The sequence below is a fragment of the Myotis myotis genome, unplaced genomic scaffold (genome assembly GCF_014108235.1).
Source record: "Myotis myotis isolate mMyoMyo1 unplaced genomic scaffold, mMyoMyo1.p scaffold_m19_p_11, whole genome shotgun sequence".
In the NCBI taxonomy this organism is placed as follows: Eukaryota; Metazoa; Chordata; class Mammalia; order Chiroptera; family Vespertilionidae; genus Myotis; species Myotis myotis.
In genome coordinates this window covers 37,577,705-37,605,544 of record NW_023416315.1, presented here as the reverse complement: position 1 = coordinate 37,605,544, position 27,840 = coordinate 37,577,705, and the positions used below count along the sequence as shown (strand labels likewise).

At 37.1% G+C, this 27,840-nt stretch overlaps 1 protein-coding gene across 1 annotated transcript; it reads right to left on the bottom strand.

The window, feature by feature from the left end:
- Position 1: 1 nt before the first annotated feature.
- Positions 2 to 27,000, bottom strand: BET1 (Bet1 golgi vesicular membrane trafficking protein). Its single transcript, XM_036328988.1, has 5 exons — positions 26,856 to 27,000; positions 11,417 to 11,617; positions 5,575 to 5,687; positions 3,220 to 3,276; positions 2 to 1,245 (listed from the first exon to the last, which is right to left on the bottom strand). The coding sequence occupies exons 1-5, from the start codon at positions 26,998 to 27,000 to the stop codon at positions 1,090 to 1,092; spliced, it is 672 nt and encodes a 223-aa protein (XP_036184881.1). The 3' UTR covers positions 2 to 1,089.
- Positions 27,001 to 27,840: the final 840 nt, after the last annotated feature.

Genomic DNA, 27,840 nt, shown 5'->3' with positions numbered 1-27,840 from the left:
CTTATTTCATTAAAAATTTATTTTTAGAGCTCATAAATGAGTAAATTCCAAAACAGCAATACAGAGTATTTAAGAACATTTTAATATTTCTTTCTACTCAACATTCTACCTTTGTTTTGCTTTCTAAAAACAAATATACTGGATCAAAACAACAATACTCTTACCCCTAAGTTCAATGCTGACTACTTTCAATTATCTATTTTGAGCACATAATAATGCAGAGACAATTAATTTTCTTGAACATGTTATTTCCAGTCAGAGTTTAGCAATTACTTTAGTTTCACATTCTGTCACAAATGATAACCAAATGGCCTAAGTAGCTAAAATCATAAAGCTATTTTAAGCCAAGTCAATGGTATGCATAAAGTTAATATAAAATAACAATTATACTGGTTCACATTTGTTTTGCACCTACTAGAAATATGTCAAAATAATAAGATTTATTAAAGAATGAGGTCCTTGGGCAAAGGGGGAAGAGGAGTCATATAATCAAAAATTATTAGAAAAACATCATTGGTAAAAAGAAATCTGCCTACAATTTAACCAAATCAAGGAGAACAGGGGAGTACATCATTAGGGTTGATGTCACTCAGGAAAATGATTATCATTCCACCACAAACTGTCCACCACTGCAAGAGCTCAGCGTCAGGCTCCCCATTCTATTATTCTCCCACTAAGTTTCTTTACATGGAACATAAACTTACATTTATGAGAACAACAGAACACTATTGCTATTTAATCTGATAGCAAACAATAGAAAAACAATGGTTCGGGCTGGACTGACTTTTGGCGTTCTCAATACCCCTGAAAATAGGGGCAAAATGAGTCATTAAGCGCCCAGCCTGTTTTCCCTTCCGGACGGAAAGTATAGTGTCAGTCACCGGTGACTGGGCACTTAATGTGTTAAGAAACAGTATGCAAAGAGCACTGTATTATGTAATGTGATTTATAAAACGGGTAAAATTCTGTAACTGTTAATGGAAAAAGCCATATTTGAAAACGAGGAATGTTTTGCTGCTGATTTTTTTACCAAAGTGGTACCCCAAACCACTTAAGTTGGAACAAATTCCAAACTGACACTTACTTGCATCACCTCAGTTTAATAATCCAATAAATGACAAAAAAGACAAACAATGAAAACAGCATCATATAGCACATCAGCTTGCTTTGGCTCCCTCTGGATAAAATCTTCAGTTTTTCCATAGTTCTACCTAGAAATCCAGTTGTAGAATCAAATTGTGAATCCTATGAGGAGAAAAGAAAAACAGAATATAATGCTTAGATCTAATACTCTACATATGCACTTAAGTAATTGGATATATTGTTATTAGAACACATTCTTAATGACATTTTTAGTGTTTAATCAATTCAGAAACCTGTTTATAACTTGGATAATCAGCCCTATTATTCCATGCAAAACTGAGTAATTCTCTCAATGAATAAAAAGCTCTTTTATTATCCAATAAACATTTCTTTCAGCCACAGAATTCTTCACAGTCCTAAACTATTTAGGTCTTATTCCAATTATGTGGATTAAAAACCATTAACAATAAACATAGTTTGTCTACTATCACACAGGTTTCCCCCCACTTTTTTGGGGTGCGTGAGATCAAACCATTTTACTGAGGACCTTCAGGGGAGGGTCAAAGGGCTAGGAGGACGAGAGCTGATGTCCTGGGCCGGCTAGGCTCTCCCCAGCTTCATAGCTGCCAGAAAAGCACTTTGGTGTTTTTTTTTTACCACTTTTTGTTGGGGCATATTCTCCAAGAACAAATGGGTCTGCTTACCAGTATAGCAATTCATCCAAAATGTAATATGGTTGGTTAGCAGTTAAATGTACCTTTACTTTTAAGATCCTTTAATTTAAATAGCTGACTTTGGAGTAAAAGTTAAGAGAATATCATATAGAAGTGGTGAGACAGAGTAATAACTACAAATATGGATGGGGAAAACTACCATATTAAAACATAGCTGGAAAAGGCCTTATGATGAGGACTAGGTATGGAATAGAAATATTGCACTTTCACAGGAACTCAGTATGCTGAGATGTAAAGGTCCTGGCATTATGATAGCTTTTATATGGCTCTGGCTATGTAGCTCAAGCACTTTATACATCTACTAGGAGCCCAGCGTGTGATTCGAAATCACGCGGCGCTGCCCACCCTCGTGTCACCGGTCCAGCCCTGCCTCCCTCTCCCGCCCTTGAAGCAGCCATGGCCGCTGCTGAGCAGGGCCTTTCCCAGCGCAGGCACGTGGAGGCCCCTGCTGCCCTGCCCCCTAGGCTGCGTGCGCAACCTCCTCCTGTCCACAACCTCCTCCTGTCCACAACCTCCTCCTGTCTGGTCGGCCCATTACGGTGTCCCAGTTAATTAGCATATTTCTCTATTTTATATATATAGATAGATAGTTCTTCAGCAGCAGGGCTATGTATCAGAGTCTTCTGGGATGCTTTTTATAAAATGCATATACCTAAATCCCTTCCCCTGATATTCTGAATCAGTATATTTAGAATGAGGACCAGACATCGATATTTTCAGAAAGCACCCATGATTCTAATGCACAATCTTCATAGGAACATTGCTTTCAATGCCATATTCATTTTTGGATAGTACAATTTTAAAAGCATGTGGAGAAACTGGGGAAGGTCTGGAGAAGCTTGACATCCAAAATAAATATTTAAGAATGGAGAGTGGCTTGAAGAAGAAAAGATATTAGTATATATTGCTGAGATTGTTTAGACTAGAGATAAAAGGTTCTAGATGTTACTATGTTCAAATCCTATTGATTTGTTCAGAAGTGATCCTTAGGATATCAAGCAAAAGAAATAGGCTTACATTAAGTACAAGGCATTTGGTTGATTAGACGTAAAGTGCTTTTAGATTACTTGGCAGTCTACATGCATTGAGATCTCAAAGAACGCTCTACATAGTCATTTATCCTGAGTCTTCAACTGTGTTTTTAAACACAGGATCAAAGATACTTAGTTTCTACTTTTTCCTCATACTTATGTGTGTTAGGCAAGATGAAAAATGTAAAAATATGGCAAAAACAAACTTTGTAGCTATTCAAAACCAATTAGATATAAATGGATTAAAATCCAGGACATACGATCCCTAGATCTATTCCAAAATGGATAAAAGTTAAAATGATATTATTCCTGCTTAACATGCTAACTTTAAGAATATTAGATCTCGGTCTTAAAGTTAAAATCTTACTTACCATTTCAGCTAATAATTTATTTTGAGTTTTAACTTCATGGCCTATCTCAATGGAAAGCTATAAAGAAAGCATATATATTACTACTCATATAAAAGTATTTAAGTGTTATAAAGCAAATATAATGCCATTTTAAATATACATTTTCTCAGAAACTGTATTCTAGAAGTAGAAAATATACTCTCTTCTTCTGATACATTTTCACTGATATTAATGGAAAATAAACTTAGAACTTTTACTCCTTCTCTATAAGGACATTGCTTCCCTGCTCTTCATTTAGATTTCATTTAATATTCAATTCCATCTTTGAATTTTGGTACATACTTCTGATTCACCTATCTTTGCATGCTTTTTCTCTCTTTATAATTATTCATACAACAGCATTTATCTATATATTTCCTTCTTTATGTTTTTAAAAATGTACATAAGTACCTGTATTATCAATTCAAATTCAGATACAAATATTTAATATTTTCCTTCTGAAATTGACATTGAATATATGCCTAGATTATTTCTTTAGATTCTAAAGGTATTTCTTTTTAAATATAACAAATTGAAAAAAAATTACAAGTTGTCATCCACATTCTAAAGCTATGCAGAAAAGAGGCTGAGCCAAAAAAAATCAGCGCGATTATGGCTGCTATTCAAACCAAAATGTGTTTAATACTTTATATGACAAATTCATCAAAGCCTTCATTTCCAAGATATTTGAATAAATATAATCACAACTACTAAAACAGCTTGGCAAACCATTGCAAATATTGTTCTCAGCTTATTTTGTGTGAACACAGTACGGGAGCATTTCTGACACAAAACCATACCAGAATTCTACAGATCAGAATATGAGATAATAAAGCAACTATATATAAAGCTTGATAGCCCAAATCACCTAACTGCTGTCTACAACTGTCATTTATGCCACGGAAAGGAATTTCCAGGGGCAATAGCTTTCTTCTAACAAGGAGCCTAAATATTCACCATTTGAGTTGTTTTGTTTTTTTTTAATCATCTAATTCTTAATTCCCTCTCAATGTTATATTTGCTAAAGTATTAACATTATACAATATTGCTTAGTTCACAGAATTTTGGTACATACTCCTTTTGATTTAGTATGACTTTGAAAACAATACTCATTTCAGAATATAATAGTCTCCAGGCTGAATACAATTCTATTTCCCAAGACTAGTGAAATACCAATTAAGTTTTGGCAATATGAGCTTCTACTGAATGCTCTGTTAGTGTACAGCATGTTTATTGTAATGCAGAATATATCACACACACTTTTAAAACCATCTTTTTCATTCCTTTATTTAATACATTTAATTCAATACAACTGATAAGGAATTATACTAGGTGTTGTGTAGAATATAAAAATAAGTACAACAGAAAACCCTACACTTAGTAAATTTCTTTTACATACAAATAATTCCAATGCAGATCACCATACAATAAGGGTGACAGAAATGGTACAAATGGTCTTATTTCCATAAAGAAAAATGTCACTTTTGACGTCATAGTAGGGTAAAGCGTAGAGGAAGTAAGGGGTGCAATGGAGTGGGGCCTTTCAGACAGGCAAAAGCTCAGCCACTGTAAGGAGGGAGAGGACAGTAAGGCAAAGGGATAGCACGATCAAAGATGTGGGAGTAGGAAAGTCAGTGTCTGGCAGAAAGTATATACACGTCCTGAAAATGCAGGAGATAAGGTCTGAGAAGTTATGGACAATCTTTAAAGAACCTATTTGATCAACCTACAGAGTGTGAACTTTCTTACTTCACAGGAGGACAGTGAAGTCTTCTGAGAGTGCAGGATATAATTTTAAAAATACACTAAGATGACTGGTGACAGTATGTAGCTCAGACCAGAACATGTTAAAAATTTAGGAAAAGATAGGTTAAAGGCTTTCCCAATAAAGAACCAGGGGATAGTATTAGAAATGGAAAAGCAGAAATAGAAAGAAGCATTAGAAAGAAAGACGCAAAAGACTTGGTGATTGCTGTGAAGTAAAAGGTAGAAACATGAAGGCTAAGATTTGTAGCTTAGGAGACTAGGAGGAAAGGTCAGAAGAAGAGCTGCCTGGGTGTGGAGGATGGACTGCTCAGAGACATTCCTACAGACATCACAGACAGTATTTTAGATTTAACCACAAAAAACAGCTGAAGTTTAAAAAGGATAAACAAATGTACCATATGTTTTCATTAGGCACATTTTTAAACCTACTCAAATCATGTCTAAACTTTGAGCATACCTCACTGAACTACACTATTTGGGTAACTGAATTCCTTAATATGATGCCAATAAAAGTGTAATATATATACACATATAAATATACAAATTTAAAAGTACTTAATGTATACTTACAGATTTTATAGCAGTTACTTTGTGTCTCAGACTTTCAGTGAGTCTGTCATTTTCTTCTTCACAGGCACTATATCCACTATTAGCATAGCCATAGTTCCCATAGTTGCCTTCACCTGCAAGGATCAGTCACAAGTCTAGTTGTAGCAAACATAGGCCACTTTTGAAACTTTGATTAAAAAAAGAACCGAAAAAGACCCCTGGAGGGCGTTGCAGACCACGTATGTCAATAATAGTCACATTTCAAATGAGTTTTTAAAATAACAAAATAGAACAATTTCTTCAATGCCCTCTCTTAAGCAAAGAATATTCAATTCATTTCAATACATATTTATTAACTGCGTATTGATTGCCCACAACACACTCAAATAAGTACTGCTATACATACAAGGGTATTCAGGACACATTTCCTGTTCCATAGAACTATACATTTTTAAAAAGGCCTAAAAGTAGTAACATCGACTCCCCATGGAAGAAGCCTGGCTCTGAAGAGTAAGGGAGAAAGAGGATACTATAGCAGGAGGGAGCTCATGGCAGAGGGAGGGTCCTTTATTGGCATCTCTCTCTTAAACAGAAGAGAGCTGGAATAACTTAATAGAGAATACAGCTGAGAGCTGAGAGAGGGGATCATTCATTCTTAACAAACATTTGAGAAACTATGATGTGTCAGGTCCATTGTTCTTCCTGGTGCTACTTTTTGGAGCTCATCTTCTAGAAAATAGCATTGAGATACAGGAATGCAATCCCTGCCACTGCCTAATACAGTACTTGGTATTCATCAGGCAATCAAACAGGTGGAGTGAGCCTTGGGCAGTGAAGACAATGAGAAGAAAAGATAGTTTAGCAGTGGTTGCCAACCAGTGGTCTGTGGACCACTAGGTGGTCTGTGAGGTCCAAAAGGTTGGCGACCGCTGGTTTAGGGTGTTATTTAACCACATTAAAAAAAATAATACCACCAATTTTCTCATTAAAAAAAAAAAAAAAAAAAAAAAGGCTGTCTCTGAAGGATGACAATCAGGAAAAACAGTAAAGAGAAGGGAGGAAATTGGGAATACACAGGGACATAAAATAAGCCTGGCTGAGGCAATGTATAGGAGCAGTTTCAATCCTCTCAGATGTGTGGAAAAAAAAAAAGAGCTCATCAGCCTGAGTTAGCTTATGAGAAGCTGGATAGTTGGATTGCTCAAGAGTTGGAGGTTTACAGTGTTGGGCTGCAGAAGGACAGAACACCAAGAGGTTGAGACTGCTTGCCAAAATAATGGTTAAAGATATGAATTATGGGGTCTAGATTGGACAGGGATTGAAGTAGTTTCAATAGAGGCCTGAGAATATGGAGGAATGGGATGATATAGAAACCAGATGTCTAGTAAACTCAAAGAATAGCTGGAAGAACAGGAAGTATTGGTCAGTGCTGGTGGTTGAAAGATGTTTGAGGCGTGCATAGAAAGTTCTTTTAAGGCACAGCACAAATCTCACTTTCTCTAAAAAGCATAGCTCTTTCACTTTGAATTCTTACAGCTCTGACTGTACAAAACACTAATATAGCACACCAGACCACACTCCAAGAGCAGAAACTAAATTTCTTTCATTCCTGGCTATATATCCCCCACAAACGCATGCATACACATAGGAAAGCACACTCAATCAACTTGTAAATGAATGAATGAATAGAATCTGAAATCATGGTTATTCAACTTTTAATGTGCCTGCCTTTGTCAAGAATCTATATATATAAAAGGCTAATATGCTAAGTGTCCCTCCAACCGTCCGACCAGTTGCTATGATGTGCACTGACCACCAGGGGGCAGACGCCCAACACAGGAGCTGCTGTGATGCGCACTGGCCATTTACAAAGAAATGGCACCGCGGACCTGGCACCGACAAAGCAACACTCGTCTTCCCCCAAGTGGGAAACAGGCCCCGCCACCACACCAGAGTGACAGCCCACCAAATTGCAGCCAACGCTGCCAAGACCCCATGGTGCAAATTGCGGCCCACAGCCCAGCCCAGCCTGGAAACAGTTGCTGTGGGTGCCACATTAATGACGCCATGTAGCAACACCTGGCTTCTGCTCCCTAGTGACTAGCCTCCTTGGAGTTTTTTCAGCCCAGGAACATGACTTGCTTTATAGCCAGGTGCAAACATTTTACACTTTAACCAAATGTCTGTGAAGCATTTTCCCATGCCTCATCTCATTTGATCCTCATACAAGTCCTGGATTGGTAGATATGAGACTTGGTAGAATCCTATTTTCATTAGCCAGAAACGGAGTTTTAGAAAGTTTAGAAACTTGACCTGACTAAAAAGAAGAAATGGTGAACCTTGAAAATGACTTCAGGTTTTCTCACTGTGCAGAATATAGTCAAACACTACTGCAGTTAAATATTTTACCCTTTGTTCTCCCTGCGTGATCTACAATAATAATCTGCTTCATGTTGATATTTACTGCTGTGTTGCTGACAATTACCTGAAAGAAAAGTTAGGGTGCTTCACTGGGCTGGAAAAAGTTTCGTTAAATCAGAAAGCAGGTCTAATTAAGCAGGTTTAAAATATATATATATATATATATATACATACATACATATATATGGCTAAGTTGACTCGCACATTCATGATACATATACTAGTAAAGCTCTCGCTGGTGCCACTGCAGGCGTGTGTTTTGATCTGTCATTGTCGATCATGAATTTGATTGACACTTTTATAGAGAAAAGGCAAATAGCAATATTAAAATATTTCTTCTAATAAATTTCCTTTCAATGTGCATGAATCCATGCACTGGGACACTAGTAGAATCATAAGCTTCTTTGAGGGCAGAAACAGTATCTCATAATCCTTTATCCCCTATAATGAGTACTTTATATGCAGCAGACACTTACACAATCTCTACCACCACACACACAAGAACACAACAACATGCCAAACAAGTATATTCCAGAGGAGGAGTTGCATTCCCCAAATTTTCCCTCTGCTGACATATTATCCATAAAGCTCTTCAAATGTGCTATTATAAAAGTGAAGAACTCAAGTGACTATGCATAGTATTTCCCCCACTCAGTTAAAATAGTTGTTTAAACATGCATTCCCATTCCATCAGTTAATGATAAGCTGTACAGACTCTACTTTAATGAGGACCAAAATCCTTAAAGAAAAGGTGTATGTCTTCTTCTTTTATGAGTAAGGTTCTAAATGTAGAACATTTGCCCAATAAGTAATTAATGACTGGCTGAATATAATCACTTGTCAACTTTACCAAGGAATTCATTTCGAAATGAATGGTTATTTGCTTTATTTTCTTTGTTTACCTTAATTTTAATTTTATAGTACTTCTATATCATTCCATTTATTGAAAGCAAAATTCTCATCACCCAGCAATCTTTCAATACACATTTCTTGTTAAAGAATTTCAAACTTTCCACATACTATCACCCACCCCAACTATAAAAACTACAAAAGTGTTAAATAAAATTCTAGTTGCTATTCCAAAGTTAGCCACTTCTTTTTGTGTGGACCACTGCTATGAAAGTTCTAGGAAAGCTAGTGAGTGCCAGCCATCCATCATCAGCCTTTGTCCATTAAGACAAATGCTACTTCTTTTGGGTAGTTTCTATCAGTAGCTGAGCCAAATCACTTAAAGAGATTCATGTGAAGTGTTGCAGCTCCTCCATGTGAATATCTATCAGATTCACTATTTCTTTTTAAAAAAATATATTTTATTGATTTTTTTACAGAGAGGAAGGGAGAGGGATAGAGAGCTAGAAACATTGATGAGAGAGAAACATCGATCAGCTGCCTCCTGCACACCCCCTACTGGGGATGTGCCCGCAGCCTAGGTACATGCCCTTGACCGGAATTGAACCTGGGACCCTTCAGTCTGCAGGCCGATGCTCTAGCCACTGAGCCAACCCAGATAGGGCTCACTATTTCTTTATTCCAAGTTTAAAATTCCAAGTCAATACACATTGCTACTTAAAAAAAAAAAAAAAAAAAAAGCCTGCCTCCCTTACCAATGTAAATGATAGCAATGGACAGACACCTAAGTCATCATCTTTCCTCTCAACTACAAGGGAGCTTGAAAGAAAAAAGGCTCTATCCTAGAGATTCTAATTTAATTAGTCTCAGCTGGGGGGTCCAGGTAGCATGCCTTGAAAGCTCTCCAGGCGATTAGGTGATTCTAATGTATAGTTAGGGCTGAGAATCACCACCTGTTCCTGCAATTTATCACGACACACTGCAGAACAAAATATTCCAAGGGTTAATAGGCCTACTGATAAGATCCAAACTCCCTGACCTGGCACTCAAAGATCTCCACAAGGTGGTAGTTCTGGTTCCACGTCTCCTACCTCAGACAAACTGACTTGATCATAATCCCTTCAACGATCATTCATAATTCCAGTCCTACAATTCTTTTTGGGGGAGTGGTGTCATCCTTCCAGCTGGAACTTACCGCTCCCACCCTGTATCTTCAAGCTCTAGGTCAAGTTCCTATGTCTCCACAAAGTCCACAGCACTCTCTCTCTGACAGGCCTAAACATTCACTATCTGTAGAACTTACCTGGCATTTGGATGTGTAACGACCACCTTGTACTAACTAGAATTTACCTCTGAAGGTGTTCCTACCCCCAATAGACTGGAAGCTTTGGGGAGGATAAACAGGGCAACAAACAACTGCCTAGTGATGGCGAACCTAGGACACGCATGTCAGACGTGACACGCGAACTCATTTTTTTGGTTGATTTTTCTTTGTTAAATGGCATTTAAATATATAAAATAAATATCAAAAATATAAGTCTTTGTTTTACTATGGTTGCAAAGATCAAAAAATGTCTATATGTGACACGGCACCAGAGTTAAGTTAGGGTTTTTCAAAATGCTGACACGCCGAGCTCAACAGGTTCGCCATCACCGGCCTAGAGCTTACCCAAGAACACAACGAATGTTTGTTGTTATCAGTAATGACACAAAGGAAAAACATGTAGGCATATAAAACTAAGCATGCTCAAAATTAGTTATTTTTTTCTCTATGATTTAGCTGGCCAACTTTTTCTGATGCAAGCATTCATCAAAACTATATTTTTCCAAAGTGGTTTCTCATACTACAATGCACAAGTCTAGAGTTACTGTCAACTTTCACTAACTTTAAATACCTGACACTTTTGAAAAGTTTTTTCCCCCCTTTTTTCCATCTTATCATAACAACTGAAAAATGTAACAACTTTTTTTTTCTTCTTCAAATATTTCATACATTTTTTCCTCAGGTTACTGTACGATGATTTAGCAGGGTTCTTTTCTTTCTTTTTTAAATTGTCTCTTAATAGAGAACTTCAGAACCAGGAAATGCTGTTTTGACCGCTGTGCATTAAACTGGCCGGGTAAGAGTCCTGGTGCCTAACTTACTCCTGCTGGCTGGTCAACAGGCTTCCTAAATAAACCAAAAGGTCAAGAACAAATGCCAAGCGTTTTACTGCCTTTACGGTGGAACGAGGCTCAGATAAGAAATGTTCTGGGCAAAACGGCCTCTGACCCCGATGTCAGAATCGGACTTTAACAGCAATGACACGTACATTCACCTTTGTAACTCGCTGTTGCCAGACTAACATTATTATTAGTAGTATTATTATTATTATTAGTGTGCTGCGCATGCAACACTCTCTCAAATTTGGCTTCTGAAGGAACTGAACATGCAGGGCCAGCAGGGAGGAGAACGGGAGCCAGGCTCTGGGGAACAAGCACGTCTCACCAGGATGCCGTCGGTCACCACCACTGACGCCCTCACTGCTGAGCTGGCACCTGCGCCCACGCCCCCCCCCCCACGCCCCCCACTACTTACTCTCTCTGAACCTACCATTCAAACTTGGGGCTGAACCGAACTTAAGGAAACCCCTAGGGCCCGAGACAAATGACGCGTTTCCACTTGGCACCGCCTCCAAAGACCTCTCCTTACACCTGCTTTCTGGCCCAGGTTCCAGTGACACGCGACCTGTCCGACTTCGTCCCGCGCCCCCGCGCCCAGCACGGCCGGCTCCAGGACCCCCGAACTTCGGCCCTCAGCCCTCTCCTTACCCAGGCCTGCGCGCCTCATCCCGGCAGAAGACAGAGGGAAAGGCAGGCGGAGGGGAGACAGGAAGGGGCCAGGGGTCACCGGACCTCGTCTTCGGGGCCAGGGCCCGGCAAATCACCAACTTCTTCCCCGGTAGCGCCACGACATCAGTGGAGTCTAAACATCGCGCGGGTTGATGGCGTCATCAAGCGCTCTTTGGCGCCTGGCGAGGCGGCCTGAATGGCATTCTGGGAAATGTAGTTCCTCCCAGGGAACTAGGGCAGGGAGTAGGGCGGGGCGTGGTGTGAACCCGGCTCCTGGCTTGTGTAAGAAGGGTGAGCGTTTCTGTAATTACAAGCATCACTTGGATCTTCGCTGCTGGACTCACTGCTCTCGGTTTAAGCGAGTATAACCTAACAGATCGGCCCTTCCCAACCCATGAAAGGACGGTTGACTTACTTTTCTGATTCTGCCTCTCTCTTCCTCTCACCTCCAAAATTAGTTCAGGGAAAAGCGAAGAAGCTTTTTCCAAGTTTCTGGTCACCTAAGTAAGAAATCTGAGACCACAGAGTAGGGAAGGAAGAGGGTTAACGATTTGTGTGCCGGGTTGCCCAGTAACGTTCCAGGTTGCTTGCATTTCTAGAAAGAACCATGGTATTAGTTGTTCAGGGACCTAAGGACCCCTAAACTCTTTTGACCTTTTTAATTTACACAGAGGATTCGGAAATACAATTTAAGTAAGAGTTTAAAAGCTTGTTGGTGGGTAGGGATGGTCCTGAAAACGAGGTTCGTCCTAAATTTCATTTTATCTCAGGGTTTTCATGAGGATTAAGGAAATAACGTGTGAGTGTGTGTGTGTTAACCTGAAATACAGTAAATGCTAAAACAAAAACAAAAACAAAAAAAACACTACTGGGTTTTTGTTTGTTTTTGCTGCTATATGACAGTGGAATAATCTCCATGCTAGAGATTTCTGAAAATGCAGGCTCTGATCATTTCCCTCATAGTTTCCCAATATGAGCATCGACTATAGCAGTGGCAGAGAAATCTCTGCCTTCAGGTTGTTTTTGTAAAATCCACACAAAAACAGTTTTTAATAACAGCTATTAACCTGGGAAATAAGCTTAATCCAATAGTATTTTGAGAGAAAACAGTCTTCATAAAAAAATAAAACAAACCACTCTTCTCTAAACACAATGGAATTAAATGAAGATTGCATCAGACACAATTTTTGCAAATAAACCCCTAACCCTAACCCTAACCAAATTTCATGGCTAATCCAAGGGAAAATAGCACACAAAGTTCTCAAAACATTAACAAATTTTCTAATCATGAAGCAAATAAGAGAAATGATGGCAAAGCTTTTTTTTTTCTTTACAATCTGTGACAGGCTCTTCTTTTGCAAAAGTACACATGTTCTATAATCAAAACATGTCAGAAACATCATCTTATATAAAGAAGGGTCTTTTCATATAAATACAATTTTTAAAAGTTGCATGTTAAATTTACCAAAACAGACTATTTAAATTACATGTGTACTCATCCTCTTTATCAACCACTTTCTTTACATGGTAGGGAGATATAAGGATAAAATACAGTTAAAGAAAAAAAATAAAGTCTATCAAGAATATAACTCAAGACAGGCAAAGCTGGTTTATATTGAGCTTGGGACCTAAAAATTCAAATAGTTGTTAATTGCTACTGTTGCTAGTCAGTTTCAAAATAGGATAATCTCATGTGAGAAGATTGTAAATTCAAAAGATGAGGCAGATATGATGAATTTAATATACAGAAGAGTAATTATTAAACATGGTCAGAGTAGACATAGAGACTAGAGGGAATTCTTTTCACTTTATTTTCTATTTTTCTTTGCCTTTTAAAATGAAAATTCCTAACTCTTCTTGCTGATGGAAGAAGACCAATAAAATTCTTAGAGATTAATAGCATTTAGAAAATTCTCTTTATTCTCATAGGAAAATTTCATAGAAAATATCTCAACCTTAGGGAATCTTTAGGAAATTAGTGACTAAACATGACTTAAGTATTTCTTGTAGTAATTACAGAAGCAAGAATATGAGCAGGTCTTATCTGAATCTTGGTACAAAATATGAAACTTTCTTTTTCCCATTTGTCTGCTTGCTGACCATTTGTCCTGCTTCTTCCTGACCAAATTTCATGGCTAATCCAAGGGAAAATAGCACACAAAGCTCTCAAAACTGGCTAAATAAACATTAACAAATTTTCTAGTCATGAAGCAAATTCAGTGCATCAAGTGTCATATTTGAACTGTAAGAAAATGCAAACTAAAATCAGATCTTAACTTACAAACAGGTTATGAGACAAAAGTTAATTAGTAAGTCAGTTAAAGTTAACTAGTAAGTCAGTTATTTTTGTACTTAGAACACATTTATGCTGGAGAATAAAATGGTGGTAAGGTTCCCAACCCAGCCAGAAAACACAGGGTTATTGTGGTTCCTCTGTTGGCCAAAGTCTATGTCACCTATAATACAGGTGAAATGCTATATATTTTCAGGGGAAAGCAGTAGGAAAAATAATTTTTAATCCTAAAATAATGCAATATCATTAAAGAAGACACAAACTTTTAAAATTATTTTGATTATTCTTGTTAGAGAATTACTTTTGCTTAAAAGTTCTTGAGAATTCAAAAAACTTTTTCCAGGAGTTTTTAAAGAGCCACCAATTTGATCTTCCCTTTCCATAATTCAGGAATATTGTAGCACTGATGTAATGCTTCTTAGCCTTAATTGATAAAAATGAGGCTGAACCTCATTGGTAAAATCTTCAGCAGAACCAACTACATGATTGTGGGACCTAGTGCAAAATGAAAACTCAGTATCTCTTATTCAAAAGCAGGAGGAAAGCTCCGTTAAAGGTACTAAAAAACAAAGGGTTTTTTTTTTTGTTTGTTTGCTTTGCTTTTGTCACAATCTACACACCGCCCCTCCCACCAAATTGTCATGGTGTTTTGTTTTTCAGCTGTTCTCAACCTGTGGGTTGTGACACCTTTGGGGGTCAAAGGACCCTTTCCCAGGGGTCGCCTAAGACCATCGGAAAACAATATTTTCCAAGGTGATAGGGCTATAATTGGTATAGAAAAAGAAAGGGAGTGAGTGAATACGGAAGACAGACATAGCCACAGGGAGAGATTGATCAAGGTAAGCTAACTGAGTGGTGACGTTTACAGGGAAGCAAGAAAATAGAGTAGAGTGGGGCCTTGACTTAAGAGTTTAATTCCTTCGGAGACCGAGCTCGTTAAGGAGCTCGTTAACTCAAATTACTCTGTCAACTCAATGCAAAAAATCGGTGGGAGAGATAGCTGGTGTCTCAAAAAACTCGTTAGTCGGGACACTCGTAAGTCAAGGCCCCACTGTATATTTATTATACTCCAATTGAAATTTAAGGAAGGAAAGAGGTTGTTAGTTGCACAGTTCTCCCAAGCCACCACCAGATTGGTTTGTGTCATCAGTAAGTGGTTACTGGGCCCCTGGTGAGTAAAACTGTTGTGTCTTGGCATGCACAGGCAGTAGAAGAAATGTCCTTGAGATGGCCATGATCCTAGCAAACCTGAGTGATGGGGTGTGATTGCAGGCATGGAGCTTTTTCCTGTGTTTCACTCCAAAATGTTTCATCTTCCAGCAATTTTGATGTGTTACTAAGACCTCATTCTGGGAAATAATTCTTTTTTTAATGTCAGTTAATCAGTAACTTTGATTCCACCCCCCCCCCCCCAAATATCTGGACTCACAGTAGAGCTAAAATGGGCACTTTGCATAGACTTCCCTTTTAATATCTCAAGTTTAGAGACATCTTAGACATTTCTAAAACATGTTAGATTAAAGATGAAAGGTTTAATTTCCATTGCCTAGGAAATTCTGGTGTTTTAAGTTTCTTCATTACCTATCATTCAAGACTAATTTAGTCAACTTGATAGTCATTTTTCATAGCATTTGTTATTCAAGAAGTATATTGGATTTTAATATCAATACATTCAAAGCACGAAAGGAAAAATGAAGTACACAACTCAGTTTTATTTGCACAGCACCGTTAGACACTTTGACAGACATGTCATTTTATTACCCCATTCACTGAGTGTTTTTTCCCAATTAGTGCAGATTAGATGTATATATGAGATGTATATATAAGAGACACACCATTTCAAAAAGTTGTTCAGGGCTTGAGATATGCCATCAGTTTTTATGTAGGACACATTCCCCTAAGTTTTCTGTTTTATTGCACACAATGATCTCATTACCCTTGATTTCTAGAATTGGGCCAAGACTGTGTCACAGCACAAGTTGTTTCAACGCAGCCTTAGTTTATTGACACAGAAGTACTCTGTATCCAAAGCCCAAAAGATCCAGTTTGTCACCTTTTCTATTCTTAATCATAATCCTAGAGTTAGCTGAGATGATCAGATTTGTATATCTTCAATATTTGTTTTTTTTAAAAATGTTTACATACTGGATTTAACAGCTTCAAAGCATGAGAGAGTATTAAAATGATTTAATCCTTGTACCAAAAATTATTGTTGTTTGCTACCATATTCCAGGAGGATCAAGTCTGGCATTTCTTTTAAAATGTATTTGTTCTTTCAGTATTTTCCCCCCCATGTAACTGATTTGTACTGACTTCCTCTTCTTGATTTGCTTTGTGGTGCAGCTATGTCAACAGACCTCAATTCTGTAAAATGTATATTGTCACTTGACTTATGCAAAGGTGATACTTGTAGTACAATGGAGCAAAGGTAATCTTTTCAATAAATGGCACTAATTAAATATATATTAACATACTAAAAAAATAGTTATCCCTACATCTCATTTATACAAAATTAATTTGAGATGGATTATAGATCTAAAATGAAAGGTAAAATAAAACTTTAAGAAAAAAAGATATGTATGTTTGGGAGAGAAAGAATTTCTTAAACAGAACACAAAAATCATTAACCAAAAAGGGGATATTTGATAAATTTTGCTACATTAAAAACAAGAACTCCTGTTCCTTAAATAACATCGTTAAGAAAGTGAAAAGTCACTGAGTGAAATATAATATTTGGAATATGTGTATCTGGCGAAGGATTTATGTGAAGAATACATAAAGAACTTCTGCAAATTAAAAAGGAGGACAGTCAATTCAATTAAAAAATGGGCAAATAACTTGAAAAACTCTCCACAAAAGAGGTTATCCAAATGGCCAATATATACTTGAAATGTTGCTCAACATAATTAGACATCATAAAAATGCAAATTAACCCATTAGGTAATACTACACCTCCTCCAAAATGACTACATGTATATATAGTATAATATAATATGATATGATATAATATAATATAATATAATATAATATAATATAATATAATATATAATATAAATAACATGGCCAAATGCTGATAGAGATGTGGATGTGGAGCAACTAGAACCCTCAAATGCTACAGTGGATATGTAAATTAACCACTTGGGTAAGTATTTGACAACATCTACTAAAGCTGAAATATACACATATTCCCATGAACCACCACTTCATTTTTTTTAGGCATATACTAACAGAAAGGTATACATGCATACATTGTCCACCAAAGAAGAAATGGATAAACTGGATAAAATACATTTGAATTTTATGGGATGAGAATGAAAAACCTCATACAACATGCAACAGCAGAGGAATCTCACAAATGTAATATTCAGTGAAAGAAACTAGATTGAAACAAGTATTATTTCATTGACATAAATTTCAAAGATAAGCAAAACAACCTTTAGAATAACTGGGAGGTGGCAAAAGTAGCTCTGGGACACAGGTAATGTATTACATATTTAATTTTGGTGTACTACATAGGAGTATTAAATTTGTGAAAAGTAATTAAGTTGTGCACTTATAATTTGTGTACATTTTGTATACATGCTATACAACAATAAAAAGTTTACTAAAAAGAAATCCAGAATTAAACTCCTTATGTCGATATGGAACACACAATAAACAGTGCAAAAGTTTAAGAAAAAAGGAGAAGAAAATTAGCAAGGCTTGGGCCTCACCTCAGACCATTTAAATCAGAGTAGGAACAAAACATTATCATAACTCTTAAAGAAGTTTTAGCAGATGTCATTTCAGGCCCAGCATCATTCATGTGATACCATATCAGTTGCATGGTCCTTGAATCCTTCAGGGAGGTTTTCAGGCTATCATAGGGACTACACTCTTATTTTTGGATATTCCATCCACCCCAAAATAGTAAAATCCAACATTAATTCCAATATTAAAGTGCAAAAGAAGCATTAAATAAAAATTTTAAATGTATAAAATTTTCAAAGGGTTTTTGTAATTTAACATGAGTTTCGCAGGCTAGTAGTGATTCGAGTAATTGACTATGATAAATTGATAATCATTCATGCTCAGAAATACTTTGGAAATCAGAGTATCTAACTTACAAATTGCTTTAAAAGGTAATTGTTAAATGAACACTAAAGTTAACAATGAGTAAAAAATTGTTATAATGTTATTTTTTTCAGGACATTTTAGTTTTTTGCATTTTGGAGCAGACAAAGTAGATATAGATAGCTAGAGAGGGATGGAGAAAGAGAGAGGAAGGAAAGAAGGGAAGATGGAAGGAAGGGAGGAAGGGAGAGAGAATTCCAAGGGGGAAATCATGGAACTCAACTGCATAAAATTTAAACCTGGATGCTTTGTGGAAAGACCTAATGCAGCTAATTTTGTCCCCCTAAACAAAATTAGTTTCTCATTTCTTCTGTCACCTATTTCATTCTTCCCTCTAAAGACCAGATTCCTATAACTGTCCCCAAATGAAAGCCATAGCTCCATGTGTTTCTGATGCTCCAGTTTGATCCCTATAGCAACGTCCTGGAAAGAGAAAGTCAGATGAGTCAAATGTGAGTAAGGTGTCTGTCCTTCGCCACTCCAATCAGTTAATGCTGAGTGACAGGGACTCTAAAACTGGGCTGAGCAGTTTCTCTAAGAAGTGTTTGCAGGGGTAGGGGACAATATTATTTATTAGTACATTAAAGCTTGTATGTGGTTGAGCACTTGTGTAAACAAATTTCATGGAATAGCTTAGAAAAGTAAAGGCTGTGGTGCTCACTCACATTACTGGGGCCTTTATGGCTCTCATAAACTGGCCATAAAAGTTAGGGTTTGTTAGTAAGGACAATGACTTGTATTTTTAACTAAGGTGAGTTTGGCCCTATACCTTCACTCCTGTTTTTTATTTCATTGAATTTTCTTTACTGGGGTTCAAAGACCATCTTCTCTTGGGAGCCAAGGATAAAGATGATCTTCTTCCCTGAAGTGGAGAGTGAAACTGAAGTTGTGACTTTCACAGAGAGTCCACAACTCCCTCATATCTCTTTAGTAGCCCATTGGTTATCAACAGGCATTCTGACATCAAATCAAATCCCAACATTTTAATGAAATAGAGCATTTTATTAATTTTAAATTCTTTTGTAGCAAGTTTTTCTTTCCCATAGGAAGACCATTTTGGGTATAAATATGGACTCATAATTTATACTCTACAGTCATAAAGTAAATGCCATCTTTGCTTCATTTTTTACTCACCTGTAAAAACTGTTTATTGCTAGATGGGAGACACTACAAATTTGATTTCTTCTTTTGCCAAAGTACTTCTCCCCTTCCCCCACTCTAAAATTCTCTTGAATAGGGCCCCAAGGTCAAAAAAGTGGTTTGATCACAGACTATTAGCAAGGAGATATGTGAAACTAAGAATTCTTATAGAAAGAATTATACAATTGATTTTATAGGAGTGGGGGAGAAAGAATTTGCCACTGTAGCCCCAGCACCCTAAACTCTATTAAAGTGTTAACGTGGCACTTCTGAGTACTTAGCATGGATGCTTGATTCTAGACCAGCGTAAGCTTTTATATCTCAATGAGAAAGCTTTGAAAAATGAAAGATGTTTCTAAATGATAAAGTGTTACATAAATACTCATGTTTATGCATTCCTCTGAAATCTGGGTCTCTTCCATTAAAGAATAACTTTGTGTGTGTGCAACCATGTGCCATCTATTAGGAGGGATGGTGGCCAATGACCTTCACCACCAATGGCCATGAGTATTTTTAACTAGTGCCTTATCCCTGTACTAGAGAGAGTAGGAAGAGAAGAGTTACGAAGAGAATTTTCTTCCACAAGAGGTGACTAGTGCCCTCCCTTAGCCCAGCTGAAGAAGTGGATTTTGGTCCTCAGACCTTGCTAATATTCTTGGGGTGAGGGCTTACTTAAATGAAGGAAGAAAGTACCTGACAGATTCTACTGCTAGTGACATAATGAAGTGGCCTGCCAAGTCTATTGAAACATTTCCTTAACTAGAAGGTCTTAAGATAGGGTTAGTTCAAAATTTTCTCCATATGCTGTGTGACTTAAGAGTTACTCACAGGCAACCGTCAGCAGACGCCAATCTCTGCTCACATCAGCACTTGTCCCTTCCCCTCCATTTCAAAATCATCCTAGTGATCTGCTTACGCAGATGACACCACAGTTGTAACTCAACCAATGGATAGGAGAGAATTGGGACAGACAGTGAGTAGCCATGTGTCATTTATTTGCAGACACTACTGACGTCCTAATCTATCACTATAGTCGTGGCCCCTTTCTTTACTTCCAGTGAGTTATTCTTTTGAGCATTTCTGTTTAGATATGCCACAGCATTTCACACTCAATAGTTCTCTCTCTCAAACAGCTTGCCTGCCTGATTTTCTATTCTTGTTTATGATCTGATTAAGTCTCAAAACGTCTGGGCCATTTTGACTTTTTTCCACTTTGCCCCCAGCATCAAACCAGCTATCAAGCTCTATGGACATGTCTTACTGATTCACCCTTCTCTTTCCATTCCCAAACTAACAATATTGTTATAAGGTTCAAACACCTCAAATCTTTCTGGGGCTTCTTCAACTTCCTTGCATTGAGTTCCACTCTCCTCAAACACTCCAAAAATCTAATCTTCTCTGATCATGATTTCAGTCCCATTTAACAAATTCTCCATGATTTATTGGGGGAAATGGGTGAAGAGCTATGTTTTAGTTTCCTTGAAGTTGTTTGGAGATAATCCAAGCTAGAGGCTGTATCTGATCTTCACTATTCACTGTTGAGGCACAATAGTAGACATGTGAATCTTTGCAGCTCTCTAAATTAGTAGTGTTTTGTCATTTACATTTATGTCTATACTTGAGTTTGTGTATATATGAGATAAGAATTAGGTTGCATTTTGTGTGTGTGTGAATATCTAATTTTTCTATTTTTGTTAGGTATTGAAAATGCTGTCCTTTCCTCCTTTCTCCTAATCCCTCCTCATACTAGTCAACCAAGGACTTCTATACCTGTGGCCTTTTAATAAGCTCTCTACTTATTCCATTAGTCCATTCTTATATCCTTGCATCAGCAGCATGCTATTTTAATACAGACTCTATAATAAGACTTAATATTCCGTAGGACAAGTCTTCTTACAATATTCTTCTTCTTCAATAATTTCTTAACTATGTCCCCTTTGCATTTCCATATAACTTTTCATAAACAATTTGTCAAGTTTCGTTTTAAAAAAATCCTATTGGTATTTTGCCAAGGGCTGCATTGCATTAGGGGGGAAATGATATCTTTATCATATGGAATTTTCCAATTCTTAACCATTATGAATTCTTCTAATTATCTTGGGTTTCCTCAATTTCTCAGAATAATATTCTACAGTTTTCTGTGTAGAGATCTTTACAAAATTTTTACTAGATGTATCCCTATGTATTCATATTTTGATGTTATTTATAAGTGGTATCTTTCTTAAGAATTTATTTTTATAACTGCTGCTGGTATGTAAAAATAAAAGTAAATTCTTATAGATTGTCCACTTATTCAAACAAGTTTTCTATAAAAAGTAGATAGTTTTCTTTCTTCATATATAATTCTTAGAACACATTTATTTTCCTTTTTCCCCCTCATTATTGTACTGCTAGGATCTCCAGTATATGTTGTACAGTGATACTTTCAATATTGTAACATTAAGTATAATGTTATCTTAGGTACATTTTATAAATACTTTGTCAGATTAATAAAATTTATATTTTGAGTTTGCCAAGAGGATTTTTTAAAAAAATCATTAATGGCTGTAGAATTTTATCATATTCTTTTTCTGAATCTATTGAGATGATCAGCTTTAGAAATCTCCCTATACAGTGGTGAATTAAATTGATTTTCAAATGTTAAACCACTCTGCATTCCCAGAATAAACTCAACTTGATCAGGAAATATATTATTTTTATTTGATATTTGTTAAATATTTATATATCTATATTCATAAGAGGTATTTGAGTGTAGTTTTTCTTTCTTGCATTGATTTGTCAGGTTTTTTTTTATTAAATCTTTATTGTCCAGATTATTACATTTGTTCCTCTCTTTTCCCCCATAACTCCCCTCCACCCAATTCCCACCCCACTCTCCTCCCTCACTCCCCACCCACTGTCCTCATCCATAGGTGCACGATTTTTGTCTAGTCTCTTCCCGCATCCCCCATACCCCTTTCCTCTCCAAGAATAGTCAGTCCACTCCCTTTCTATGCCCCTGATTCTATTATAATCACCAGTTCATTCTGTTCATCAGATTATTTACTTGATTTTAAGATTCACTTGTTGATAGATGTGTATTTGTTGTTCAAAATTTGTATCTTTACCTTTTTCTTCTTCTTCCTCTTCTTAAAGGATACCTTTCAGCATTTCATATAATACTGGTTTGGTGGTGATGGACTCCTTTAGCTTTTCCTTATCTGTGAAGCTATTTATCTGGCCTTCAATTCTGAATGATAGCTTTGCTGGATAAAGTAATCTTGGTTGTAGGTTCTTGCTATTCATCACTTTGAATATTTCTTGCCACTCCCTTCTGGCCTGCAAAGTTTCTGTTGAGAAATCAGCTGACATTCGTATGGGTACTCCCTTGTAGGTAACTGACTTTCTTTCTCTTGCTGCTTTTAAGATTCTCTCTTTGCCTTTTGCTCTTGGCATTTTAATTATGATGTGTCTTGGTGTGGTCCTCTTTGGATTCCTTTTGTTTGGGGTTCTCTGTGCTTCCTGGACTTGTAAGTCTATTTCTTTCACCAGGTAGGGGAAGTTTTCTGTCATTATCTCTTCAAATAGGTTTTCAATATCTTGCTCTCTCTCATCGTCTGGCACCCCTATAATTCTGATGTTGGTAAGCTTGAAGCTGTCCCAGAGGCTTCTTACACTATCTTCGTATTTTTGGATTCTTTTTTCATTTTGCTTTTCTGGTTGCGTGTTTTTTGCTTCTTCGTATTTCAAATCATTGACTTGATTCTTGCAATCCTCTAGTCTGCTGTTGGGAGTCTGTATAATATTCTTTATTTCAGTCAGTGTATGCTTAATTTCTAGTTGGTTCTTTATCACAACATTGAGGGTCTCATTAGATTTCTTGTAGATCTCATTAAGTTTATCAGCAGTTTCTAGAAAATTATTGAAAGACCTTAAAAGTGTGGTTTTAAACTCTATATCCAGTAGTTTGCTTTCCTCCATTTCTGTCACTTATGTCCTTTTTCTTTGTCTCCGCATTTTTTATGCTTCCCTGTGTTGATAAAGTGGTTTTCTGTGCTAAGTGTCCTCTAGGGCCCAGTGGTTCAGCCTCCCCAATTACCTGAGGAGGACACTCTTGGTGCACCCCCTTGTGGTCTTTGTGCATAGTCTTGTTGTAGGTAAGCCTTGATTGTTGTAGGTATCACTGGGAGGAATTGGCCTCCAGGCCAATTGGCTGTGAGAATCAGCTGTGTCTGCAGTAGGAGAACTTCTGTGCTGGAGACACCCCCTGGGGCAAGACTTGCTTCAATGGGGCTTTGGTGCTCACTGAGTCTGCCCCCTGAGTGTGTCCTTTATGTTTCCACGGAGCTGCAAACTGGATGGTCCCACTCTGACTTCTGGGCTTCCTGGCTCCTGGATCTCTAGGGAGGTGCTAATCTAGCCTTTGCCTGAGGCTATCCAGCAAAAGCCTCCCTGCAGGGCTTGGGCTGGGCGGGTCCCACGGGATCAACAGGGCGGGGCTAGCAGTTATGGCTGCTCTCAGTCTTGCCCTCAGAGGCTTTGCTTCTCAATGTCCCAGGATTTTTGCAAGCCCCTTGGAGAGAAAGCTGCCCTCGAGTTCCAACTGATGCCAGACAGTCCCGCCTCTCCCGTATGAGTCTGGGTCCCTAGAGACTCGCCCAGAACTGGAGCTCAGAGCCTGAGACTCCCTCCCGATTGAAAATGACAACTGCGCCCTCAGCCACCAGCCTGCTCCGCATGCACCTCCACATCTTAGTATTTTACTTCCGCACTGCGCCTCCTCTGAGTCTCGGTATGCTTTTCTCTTTTCTTCTAGTTGTAGAATTTCCACTCAGCCAGCCTTCCTGTGGTTCTGGGTGATGTCTGTTCCATCTTTTAGTTGTATTTTTGAAGTGGTTGTTCGAGGCAGCAATCTCTGGTGTTTACCTATGCCGCCATCTTGGTTTTTCCTCGACATGTCAGGTTTTATAATCAAGGTTGTATTGGCCTAATTTTTATGTATTTGGAAGAACTTGATGACTTTACTACCAAGTTCTGATGATTTTTTGTCTAGGTTCTTGAAAACACTCATTATAGGTTATTAATGTATGGGTTAAATATCTGGATCCCCTGTGTATCTACTTATATTATCTTTTTTCTCTGTGTTTTCAATCATCAGGCTTGTTTCTTAGCATCTCTGTTACCACTTAATTGTAGAGTATATGGAATGTCATTCCATGAAATTAGAAATGTTTTTATTTTTTTAAAAAAGCAGACAGACTCAGAAGGACCCTTTGACCCTCTCCCCTTTCCTGCCAAAGATATTCAGACAGAGAAACCTGTTTCAGGAAGGCTTTCTGAGGATGTCGCCCTTAACTTAGTGAATTAAGTATGGTAAACAAGAGGGCTTCAGGCCTGTTAGCTAGATACCCACTGTGTCCCATTTTTTCCGAGTCACCTCGCCATGTATGTTCTGCTCTTTTGCTCTTCCTCAACCGCCTGTAAATTCCTCGTTCTCACTTCGGAAATCTGATGTCCTGTTTTCTCCCTTGTCCAGAATATCTTATATACCCAACATTGCCTCATTGTCTTTGAAATTTTCATGGAATAATCATGTCTATGTGAATTCCCCATGTGCATGTATTAACCTTTGATTTTTCTCCTATTTAAAAAAAAAAAGCATACAAATTCAGCATTTTCCATCTCAGTGTATAACTATGTTACATTTTCTGGTTTATTCAATGCTTTTAAAACATAAAAGCTCGTCTTTAATATATGCATGGTCCTGAAGCATCAAAGATTTAGGTAAACAGGTGAGTCTCAGTTAAAATTAAAATGGAACAAGTTAGTATAAAGACAATGCATATTATTATACATTGGAAAGGTAAAATACCCATAATGTTTAAATCTGTATGGGTAAAATGAAACCATTCTGGAACTGATCCACAAATTTCAGAACTGGTTCTGTTACAAAAAGATGGAGTGAAACTGACAAACTATACTTAGATTTAAAATCTAAATATAACAGAAATCCAGAGCTTAAAAATGTATTTATTTTTTCTGCTTTATGATGACTCTAACAGTTCTTTTAGGAACTAATTATAAAATATTTCAAATAACTACACAATAAAAAAACACACTTTCACGAATATCCTTAAGGCAAAAGTATAGATCAAAAGTAGTTATTTTCTCCCCACATAACCCATAGGATTTAATCCACATTTATAGAACATATTTTTATGTTTATATAAATGCCCAGCTATTTTAAGCTGTATTTGGTATGCCTGGGTACTCTAATTCCTGTATGTGTGTGGAGGGATGTGGGTAGTTTCCATTTCAGACCAAGGAAGTTATTTTGATGCCACTAATTAGCCTAAATTTTAAATTGGACCCTTACTTTCTGTACACATATCACACATACACACACAATTTAATTATAATATGTTGCATGTAAGTTTAAATACAATGGGATACAAATATAATGATAGAAAGTCTCTTCTGCTTTTTTTGCTACACTCTTCATTTCCAGAATCTTTTAAAAATCCATTTCATTCGAGAAATAAGTGTATTTACTAAGATATAATTAGAAATTCATTTCCCTCTTCTTTTTCCCCCTAAAACACACACACACACACACACACACACACACACACACACACACACACACATTCTACAAGGCAGGCTTATTTCCTTCTTATTTTTGTTAGAAGCATAAAATATTTTAATTTCTATGTCTTTTCTACCCTTTAGCTTTTTTTCTAAAAAAAATTAAATGTAAGATATTTTCAGAAAATAGGTGTATTTTTTAAAATTAATAATGTGACTTCAACACAAGGAAATTGACATATTTAGTGTTTATGACAGAGAGCAAGTATGAAGTATGTATAGTTGAGAAGTAGAATGTATTTTTGCTCCCAGTTGTACAGCCACATTAAATAAAGGAGTGGGGCTATATTTTCATATTAAATACCTAAACTAATTGCATGTTCTACAGTTTGTTTTTAAAAGACAATCATGAATTTTTCATTTTTTAAAATTCCAATTTGTAACCAAAGCCACGTCAGACACGGACCTCCCAACTATTCCATAATTCCAGGATTTCCAAGGCCACAAGAGGTAAAAAGAAAAACATTTTTTCTAACATCTCACAGAGTCTGTGTAAGCCATGGTAGTACAAGCAAATCATATCTGGAGGACAATTAAGTAAAAGCAGCCTACTGATGTAAGGCTGTTCGCCAGCATTTGTTCAGTGTTCCAAGGAAAACCAACAGGTGAAGGGAGAAGAGAGAAAAATTTTCAATCATTTTGGGGTTCCTATAACTAGTTTATCACTCTACTCATATACAGATACAGAGAGCTTTTCAGAGGAATTGCCAGATGTGTGTGTGTGTGTGTGTGTGTGTGTGTGTGTGTGTGTGGAGAGATTTAATTTCATTATGGTTATATCCAGTTGAACTATTCTATTTTTGATCTGCCTTTAGTCCTACATCAGGCTCTCATTCTTCCTGTGCCTGGGTCATTTCTCCTTGGTGAACTAAAAAGTCTGTCTTCCTAGTACCATCTAATCATTGTGTAATCTGCTTAATGGTTTAGCCTTTTAGAAGCTGCGTCCGTCATGGTTTCTCAGAGCCACACTTGAACTGGGTGAAGTCAGCAAGTGCACTGCGGGCAGATTATATACAGAAGTTGGACTCACTTCTCTGCAGGTCCCCTTTTTTTCTGAAACCATGGTCCTTCATGTCCTGGTTGTCTTGGAGGCTCTGAACTCCAATTTCTGTCTCCCTGGCCCTATGAGACGACTGTTGTAAGTTCGAGGCTACCACTTTCTGCTCAGATCCCATGTCCCCAGGCAGTAATCAGAAAATAATTTGCAAAGAAAACTTAAAACCTCTGCTTTCCAAAACATCTCACGCAAATTATATCAGAAATTGTATCCGTCTGCTAGATTTTGCTCATCCTTTCTATACTATCCAGTTGTAGATGGGAAGTAACAGCCTAGTCAGGGGCTAAACTTCCCCATCCCATTTGCTACCAGGTGTAGCCAATGGAATATGAGTGGAGGTAATTCATGCTAACTTCTGGACCAAGGTTTATGAAAGGCAAGTATACTTCCTCCATGGTGTCTTCCCACCCGGATGTATATGATGATTAGGAAGGAGCAGACAGTGACGTTATAAGATCAAAGGCACCTGGGCCCAAAAACCACTTCATTAAATTGAGCCATGATAAATGTAGGGGTCTAATTGTTACAATAATTTAGTCTACACTAGATAATACACATTAAGCTGAAAATATATATTGCCCAAATATATGTTATAACCTGAAATAAGCATTAAAATTCAAAAATAAAAAATAAATATTTCAATAACTATTAGGATAAAGGCAATTCTCTAAAGAAGATATTATTAAGTTAACAATAATGTTCAAACTAATTACTGATGTTCAAAAAACTGATGTTGATATCATGTATGAACAATAGGAAATGATAGATAGCCTATGAGATGAGCAAAAATTTTAAATGAAAGTGTCTAGAGTTGATTGATTTGAGAAATATACTGTTGATGGAAATGTGAATCAGTAAAACCTCTATGACAAATAGTTTGGCAATATGTGTCAAAATTTTAAATTATTATATACTTTGAGGCAAATGTATAATGACAATTATCTACCACTATAGTATC

Excerpts from the sequence above, each read along its gene's own strand:
- BET1 (XM_036328988.1), bottom strand. The coding sequence starts at position 27,000 with ATGGGATCTGAGCAGAAAGTGGTAGCCTCGAACTTACAACAGTCGTCT. Across the intron at positions 11,618-26,855 it reads AAAAGGGGACCTGCAGAGAA|GGCCGAAGTTCGGGGGTCCT; the intron begins GTGAGTCCAACT and ends GAGAGGGCTGAG. Across the intron at positions 3,277-5,574 it reads AAGTAACTGCTATAAAATCT|CTTTCCATTGAGATAGGCCA; the intron begins GTAAGTATACAT and ends CTTTCTTTATAG.